The 9,090-nt window shown below is 42.1% G+C and overlaps 1 protein-coding gene across 1 annotated transcript; it reads left to right on the plus strand.

The window, feature by feature from the left end:
• The first annotated feature begins 287 nt into the window (after window positions 1-287).
• On the plus strand, window positions 288-8,777 carry PDCL3 (phosducin like 3). Its single transcript, XM_008699750.2, has 6 exons — window positions 288-435; window positions 2,545-2,674; window positions 4,748-4,838; window positions 5,095-5,238; window positions 6,022-6,230; window positions 8,403-8,777. Exons 1-6 carry the CDS (start codon window positions 430-432, stop codon window positions 8,543-8,545), a joined length of 723 nt encoding a protein of 240 aa, XP_008697972.1. The 5' UTR covers window positions 288-429; the 3' UTR covers window positions 8,546-8,777.
• Window positions 8,778-9,090: the final 313 nt, after the last annotated feature.

Below are 9,090 nucleotides of genomic sequence, written 5' to 3' on the forward strand. Positions count from 1 at the left end.
TATCAGGATTGGGTCTGCGGCAGGAGATGGCCTATAGCACAGAGAACCTCCTTCATCCGGGTCTGCGGCAGGAGATGGCCTATAGCACAGAGAACCTCCTTCATCCAGCTCCACCTTTCCAAGCACGGAGACCAGCCCTAATAAGGTAGCAACGAGAGTTGGCTCCGGATCACGTGAAGCCGGCGGCACCAACACACAGCAGGCAGCACCCTCTTGCGCATGCGCATAGCGTCTGCCCCGTTTCTTGAGGAGCGGGCGCGGGCCGACTCAGAGGCCTCGCTCACTCCCTGGCTCCGCCTTGCTCACTCTTAGGGGGCGGGGCGAAGGCCGGGCTGGGAGAAGAGGCGGGGTAGCGGCTGCGCGCGTGCGCGGAAAAGAGCTGAGGGGCGGGGGCGCCGCTGCGGCCTGGCTTGAGCGATTTTAGTCAAGATGCAGGTAAAGAACCTGGGGGTCCGAGGCCTGGAGTCTGCCGCGCCTCGTTTGCCCCGCTGGGTCCGTGGCAGCGGCGGACCGTCCGGGCTGGAACTGTGGGAACCGCCGGGCGCCGCCGGCACGCGAAAGATTACGCGAGTCTAGGCCCAGCGCAGGCGCATTGCGAGAGGGCGGGCGTGGTCCGGCGAGACCCGGCGGGCTGGGTCTCCACACCTCTCTGTGTCTCACCCCCCAAATCTCAGTCTTTTGGGGCCATCCCGCCTTATGGTCGGATCCCTGAAGTCTGTGAAGGACTCGCAGCAACCCACCTGACAGAGTTATTTTCTGTTCCTTAATTATCTTAGCTCCTGAGCAGGTGTGCTACGGGCACGTTGTGTGGATATGGACGCTGAGGCTCGAAGAAGGGAAGGGTCCCCCTTGGAGGTCCCATAATGTAAAACAATGGCGGAACCTGTGTTCCTGACTCCACTTAGAGCTGGGTGAGGGTTTAGTTACGTCCTTTTCACCCCTAACGTTGATGTTCGGGTTGAGGTGCGCTCCCTCTTGGATTCCGTGGCTCCCAGAGCTCATCTCTAGGGTCCCTCTCCTGTGTTACTTTCTGTCTTAAAATAGTTAAAACCGAATCCCCTAGTTTTGTCCCCTTTTTTTGTATTAGGAATTTTCTAATGGAACTGGACTAAAACAGAGTGAAAGAAAATGAATGAAGACGTCATGGGAATTAACAAAAATTTGTGACAACTAAATTCTGTCACTGTCGAAGGACCCTCTGTCAGAGGTCATTCTGCTGCTTCCCAGACCTCACTGCTGTAGGCAGGAATTCTGATTAAATCGTCTCTGGCGAAGTGGCCAATGAGAAATGGAGTTAGTGGGGATTTGCTTGGGACAGGAGGCACTGGGAGCTGGAGAGGATAAGCATCTACAAATACAGTGTGTCTGCCAGAAGCCAGACACTCTTGAATGGTGAAGAGGAAGCTCCAGGGCTGCTCTGGCCTCCTTTGTATTTTCTATCCTTCAGGACCCTGCTTTGAAATGTCATCTCTTCAGAGGCCTTCCCTCACCACCCTATTGAAAAGATTCTGTTCATTTTCTTTTGATATGTCTCAGCAAGACAGTGACATGGAGTTGGGGCTGGAGCCTGGCTGTCCCAGTGCCCTTTCCGCAGCTCTCCTTGATTTCTTATTCCAAACCAGGTGCATTAGCAGTATTCCTGCCAAGTCATGCAAAATCAGTGTTCGGTGAGCTGGCTTCGGGAGCTAGAGCCCACTTTGACATTTATCCTTCTGACATTTGACCCTGGTAAATTTGTCTTGTTCCAACATGGCAGCGTCTTCCTAAATGTCATGTTTTGCCTAGGCTTGTGAGGATTAACTAAGTAGGTATAGGTAAAGGGCTTCAGAGCGTCCAGCACCTAGTACTCAGTAAGTGTTAGGCATTGTGAGCGCTTCTTCGGGGGCTCAGTTCTCCCTCTCAGGTTTGGGCCATGAGAGAATTTGTCAGTATAGCTTCTGGCTCTCCTCCTGCTGATTCTACTGCAGCCACTTAGAACTTAGAGATACTCCTATCTCTGCTCTTGGGCCCTTTGCACATGCTGGTCCCTTTGCCTGGAGAGTAATTTCTTAAAATCTCATTCCTCATATCTGGTTCCTTCTCAACTTCCAGTGGTGATTAAGTGTCCACTTCTGAGAGAATATCCCTGCCTATCCTGTGGAATGCAGACCCCTTGTAACTCTCTAGGTCTAGCCTGTTGATCATTGCACTTGCCACAGGTACTTAGTATCTTTTGAATGCATCACTGAGTCATTAGTAAAAATATTGGATAGAAGCCAGGTTAGAGCCTTGGCCTGAGCATTGATGCGGATCTGTACATCATATCCTGATTTTTACCCAAGACTAGTGCCTGGGTGTGCGTCTTATGTGGGGAGGGTGAAGTGGAATGGAGGACAGGAAAAGAATAGGGGCTGTGGATCTTTTGACACTTTCTCAGAAATAAGCCACAGAATAATTTGGTTTGAATTCCTCTTCCTGCCACCTTTCTCATTCAACCCTTTACCCAACATGGTACCCTTGGTAGTGGACTTTGCACTCATAGTATTCTGGGTCCACTTCCCCTAGGACCCCAATGCAGACACTGAGTGGAATGACATCTTACGCAAAAAGGGCATCTTGCCCTCAAAGGAAAGTTTGAAAGATTTGGAAAAGGAGGCAGAAGAAGAAGAACAGCGAGTCCTTCAGCAGTCAATTGGTGAGATTGCTTATATTCATTTGTCTGTCTTTGGGTTAAGAAACAACTTTCTGATCCTCTAACTGCTTTGGTAGAAGGATGCTCTGAGCAGGAATTGGGAACCAGGGATTGGAGTGCTGGAATGGACACCATTTCTGGGACCTCAAGGGAGTCACAGGCTGCCTCTAACCTTCAACTTCCTGGGCTGTAGAATTTCCACATTTCCACAATTTCTTGTCCGTGTCAGATAAGCACATGATAATCCTGGAGAAATATTTCTGAGTCTTGACTTAATGCCCCATTGATCACAGGGGTTAGTAGTTTTGTCTTCTTACATGTTAGAGCTTATTTAGAGATGGGTTCACTAAAAAGCATTTATCCAGTGAATGGCAGAATGACTGTCTGCCAGCTGTTAATTCTGAGTATTGGGGCTTTAGCTTTATACAGGCTGGACAAAAATCCCTGTCCTTATGGGACTTACATTCTAAGTGGGAGAGACAGGCAATAAACCATACATAAGTAAATATAGGAAAATAAGGCAAGGAAATGGCCTAGAAAGGGTTGGAGGAAGTTCGAGTATAATTCTAGATAGGGTCAAAGAGAGCCTTACTGGGAGTGACATTTGAGTAGACGTGAGGGAGTTGAATTGAGCTACTTAAGTGAGTGAAGAGTGTGTTGGAGAACCAGCCAGGAAGCCAATGTGACTAGGAAAGAATATTATGTTCAGGGAGGCAACTAGGGGTCAAACGATTGAGGACCTTGTTTCTTTTAGCAAAGACTTTGGCTTTTATGTCTAGTTGGGTGGAAGTCACTGGAGGTTTGAACAGAGGATTGGCATGTTGACAGCATCCTCTTGCTGCTGCCTTTCCAAGTGTGGAAGATGGGGAGCAAGTCAGGAAGTAGGGACATTAGTCTGGAAACTACTGCAGTAATTCAGGCAAGAAGTACCATTGGCTTAGACCAGCCCACATGGTGTTGGTGGAAGTGGTGAGAAGTGGTCAGAGCTGGAAATAATTTGAAGGTAGGGCCAATAAGATTTGCTGGTGGATCATGTGAGGAGTAGGAGAAAATGTAAGTGAAGTAAGGCTTTGGACTTGACCAGCCCGAAGGATGGCATTACCACCAGCTGAGATGAGGGAGGCTTGGTGAGCAGTAGTTTGGAGTTAGGATCAAACGCCCTATTTGGGTCATAGAAACACTGAAATTTTTATTAGTTAAATAGAGGTGGCAAGTGGACAGTTGGCTATGTTTTTCTCTAAATCAGAGAAATATGGGCTGGAAATAAAGCCATGAGATGCAATCACCAAGGGTGTGGGTATAGATAAAAAAGGAGTCAAATCAGGAAAGGCCCAAAGGAGGGGCAGCCATAGAGATGGGAAGAGAGAAGGCTTCCTAGAAGCTAGAGAAGGACCGTCTTTCAAAGAGGAGGCAGTGGTGGGTTGGATGGGTGCTGCTCATCAGTCAGGAAGTGGAGGTCATTATTGACTTTGCTGAGAGCAGTTTGTATAGTGACAGAGTTGGGGGAGGGGGACAAAAATCCGATTTGACATCAAGAAGCAAGAATGCTTACGGCAACAAAAACCAAAATCAAGATTTTATAGCAGTTGGTTGAAAGAATGGAGAGCTGCTTGCCACTCTGAAGAGAAGACCAAGACAATAATCCCTTTAACTCTAGGAAGGGTGTACTGGGGACGCCCGCTGGTATCCTCCCAGGTCCTTAGAGATAGAACTGTTAATGCAGCTGTCCATAGGCACATGCGCTTGAAGAGCAGACCAGGGCAGTTCAGGCAAATACAACGCTCTGGTTTTATAAACTTAGGAAACTTCTCATTCACATCCTTACTATTGTGTGGAGGTAGGGGAGTCAGTCCTGCTGCATTTATCAACATGGTTCTATCTTTGAAAACACCCTCAAGTCCTTATTTACTAGTGTAAGACCTTCAGTATTTTTTTATTTTGGTTTTGGTGAATGAAATTTTATTTTGGCTTCGTGTTGCATGCACATCTTTGGGAAAAAAATAAAGGAGGGAAAACAAAATGCAAGTGTGTTCATCTTTTACATTTTTTGGTTTTTGCTAACTTAACTACATTCAGTGAAAACATATGAAGATATGACTTTGGAAGAGCTGGAGGATAATGAAGACGAATTTAACGAGGAAGATGAACGTGCTATTGAAATGTACAGGTTAGTGCCACCCAGAGGGACTGTTTGGTTTTTTGTGTGGCACTAAAATGTGTGTCTTTTGAAAAGTTAATTTTCTGACCGAGGTAACTTTTGGAAAGGACTATAATTAAGTCGTAATATTGCAGATCTTAGTGAACTGATCTTAGACTTTTGCCACATGGCAAATAAATAAACCTGACTCTTTATAAAGGTTGCTCTCTGAAGGGTTGTGTGGGGTGTACATGTAAGATGTCTCTCTCCTCTTTGTGCTGTGCAGGCAGCAAAGACTGGCTGAGTGGAAAGCAACTCAACTGAAGAATAAATTTGGAGAAGTTTTGGAGATCTCAGGAAAGGATTATGTTCAAGAAGTTACCAAAGCCGGTGAGGGCTTGTGGGTAATCTTGCACCTTTACAAACAAGGGTGAGCTGATCTTAATGCATGGTCCTTAAATGTTAATTTGAATTTATGTCTTGGAAATTTGGGGCTTAATCCACTTTGGAGGTTTGTTGTTTTGTATTGTTTTGTTTTTTACTAGTGTTGTGTTTTGTTGCTGATTTGCCCAAACCTAATGCCTAATTTTTGCCTTCAGACTTTAAAGTTAGTATTTGTGTCTAAAAAGAATGCCTTTGTTACATTGTAGCAATGAAGATCGCTTTTATTGAAAAAGAATTCCTTATTTATCCTTCTAGAGAAACTGGCATTTCAAAATCCCATATAGTGAATCATTCTCATAGATGTCGGGTGACCTTTATAATAATTGTTCCAGGCAAATGATGGAGTGGCCCTCCACGGTTTCTCAGCTCCAGCCGTATTCTCCTACTGTATTTGTGTAGAAGTTTTTTTAAAGCAGGAAATTCTTTCTGATGTTTTTCACACCTTCTGAATCTTGAATATTCACTCATATAGATGGGCAAAACAATTATCTTTTACATTGAAGCTGTTTTTCTGACTTATTGAGTCAAATTAAATTGGATTTTGGATTTTAAGTTCTTCACTTTCCCTGAACATATTAGAATGTTTTTTTAAAAAAATGTTAATTCATCTTGGCTGGAGTAGCAGAATCACTTGTGAAGCTATTACAAGGGTTTATGTAGGTAGAACGGTAGGTGAGCTTTGCCCTGTATAAATGCAGAATCATAGTTGCTTCCATTTGTGTTTTATAGGGTTCCTTTCTCACCGTTGTTTCCCATTTCTATTTTACAGGATTCCCCTCTGTGCCCTCATAAATCAGCACTTCAGTGGACTTGCCAGGAAGTTTCCTGATGTCAAATTTATCAAAGCCATTTCAACAACCTGCATACCCAATTATCCTGATAGGAATCTGCCTACAATATTTGTTTACCTTGAAGGAGATATCAAGGCTCAATTTATTGGACCTCTGGTGTTTGGTGGCATGAACCTGACAATAGACGGTAAGGGCCTCTTTGAGATGGTCCAGGGCACATGAGCAATGACCAGTGACTGGTAGAGATGATGAGAGGATGGTTCTGTTGAAGAGACATGTGTCATGATGATTTGTCAAAGTCACCTTTGCCCCTGTGTGAGTGATTGCTAAAAGGGAAGAAGCACATTTGATCTCATTAAATGAGTCACTGGAGGCAGTTTTATCTGGGCTCTAGTAATTCTGTTAAAAAGGGGGTGCACTGGATTTTAAAGTATGTATATTTAATATTAATGTCTAATATGTTTTATTTGTCCCTATAGTTGGATACATTTTAAGTTATAGCTCAAGATCTCAAGATTCATTTTTTGTTTAATTCACATGAATGGGGCGCCTGGGTGGCTCAGTGGGTTAAGTGTCTGCCTTTGGCTCAGGTCATGATCCCAGGGTCCTGGAATCGAGCCCTACATCGGGTTCCCTGCTCAGCAGGGAGTCTGCTTCTTCCTTTGCCCCTTCCCCCTGCTCATGCCCCCCCCAAATAAATAAAATCTTAAAGAAAAGATTCACAAGAGCATATTATTGATAGATGTTTATATATGTGTGTGTGTATGTATATATGTACATATTTACGTATATAGGCGCTATATATATATATATATATATATAGCTATCTATCTATTTATCTATCTATCTATGGGAATATTTCCTCAGTTGAATATCTTAGTGGCTTTTAAGTTGAATTAAAAGTTTATTGAGTTCTACCTCTTAACTCCTGAAGGATGTATCCTTTTATTCCTGAAGGATGTGTCTTTTTATTCCTTTCTACCTGTTACATGAGGTGTCAAAATATGTATACACTCATAACATGAAAGAGAGAACCTGAGGCCCGAGGGCATCCTCCTAAGTCACTCATTATTGAAATAATATGTCCACCTGTGCTTTAAGAACATATGTTAAAATATGACTTAATATACTATTTTATATAACCATAGAAGATATTCAACTGGGATAAGTATTAACATCTATGCACGTACATACACACAAATGTTACAATAGTTACGCATTATGCCAATGTTCAAAGGCATACTGCATTTCAAACTAAGTATATGTCTGCATCTTACTCTGGTCTTTCGAATGTACCATGAGGGGAGAGATGGGTGTAGGATAGTAGGTCCAGTCTTTATTTCTAGAAGAAGTCTTATCTGAGGATTAGTGAACTTATAAAATAGTGATTACTGCGTGTAAGTGAACAATAACATTAATATGTACACTGACACATATGAGTGGTGGGTCTGAATATATTCTTGAGTCAAGAATCAGAATTAAGGTTTTTATTTATTTTTTTTTTTTTCAAGAAATTTGTTGAAGTTTCAAAACATTCAACCGAGGTACTGAGAACTTTAAATACTGGTGTTACTGATCTCCATGGAGCACTTTAATACAACTTAAATAAAATTGGTTGTCACATTTTAATGGAGGTATCTAATTAGCAGAGTATCACTTAAACCAGGCTGTTTGCTGTAGAGTGTCTCATATAGTCCCTTAGTTCTGCCTGGGTTCTTTTCTGCAGTGGAAAAATACATCCCCTGATTTCACCTCACAAGGTCTCACACCCATGTGGAGTTTCACTGATTATAAGAGAGTGACATACAGGAACCAAGGCTTTAGTCACTGGTTCTTTATTTTCCTGGTACTGTTTTTATACTTGGAGCAAATGTATAAGTTCTAGGATGTCATCATACATTTATCCTTTGATTCTAATAGAGATACTAGACATGAGGCCTAAGAATTTCCTTATGTTAACTGAAGTTAGATTTAATGATTAGTTTGCCAGCAGGACTGAAAAGTATTTCCTTTAAATGTTTCATGCTGATTTCTTTCCTGGGAAATTGTGCAAGTCGAGAAACAGTAGTCATTAGAAGGCAGGTTTAGTCTTATGTTTTTTTATTTTAGTTACCATATAGATTCAAATATATATAGTATCTCATTTGATACCCTCTTCTGAAAAAGTGAAAATATTTTGTTTTCCTTCTTAAAGGTCTGATTTTTTGCTTTCCTTCTAGGTACCGTATAATTACAGCACTAAAATTATCATCAAATGTTACTGCATAGTTTCTGCTTAGAGAAAACTGGCTTAATGGGCTTGAGGGTGAGGGTCCCATGCTGACTGCCTTAGGTAATTTGGTTTTTCTTTATCACACAGAGTTGGAGTGGAAACTGTCAGAGTCTGGAGCAATCAAGACAGACTTGGAGGAAAACCCTAAGAAACCAATTGAAGACGCGTTGCTATCCTCAGTGCGGTGCTCCATCCCCACAAGAAGGGGTAGCGATTCTGAGGATGACTAAGACTATGGCCTCGGTAATGTGCCACACTTCTTTGATGTGACAAATCATCTGGATTTTTTTTAAAAAGGGAAAAGTAGAAATGCTTTTTGGCTTTTAGCCTTTTTATAATTATGTTTCAAATCTCATAGATCTCAGAAATCATCACTGCTGGGAATCCTATTACATTTCTTAGAACTCTCTTTTTAAATTAATAACCTTTCCTTAAAAAAAATAAAAACCAGCTATTGGCATAGCAGATGTCTATGTTTTCCTCACTTATATTTTAAGCTATAAAACTGTCTGTTCACCATTTGTCCACATATACGTAAGAGGGAATGTGGAGTGTTTTTTTAATAATGTGACTAAATTATACAGTGGAAAAACTGCAAACTAAGCCTTGTAGTTACATTATCATTTATTTTTATTTTATAAGGATAGCAACAGAATTATTAAAGGAATGATTGATAAGAAAAATCTTAGTATTTATCCTATTTAGAAGAAATAGGCAATAATTTTTATAAAACATTGTCTTTTCAAAGCAGTAACTGAAAGATTCCAGTTTATTG

This window comes from Ursus maritimus, unplaced genomic scaffold (genome assembly GCF_017311325.1).
Source record: "Ursus maritimus isolate PB19 unplaced genomic scaffold, ASM1731132v1 scaffold_6, whole genome shotgun sequence".
NCBI lineage: Eukaryota > Metazoa > Chordata > Mammalia > Carnivora > Ursidae > Ursus > Ursus maritimus.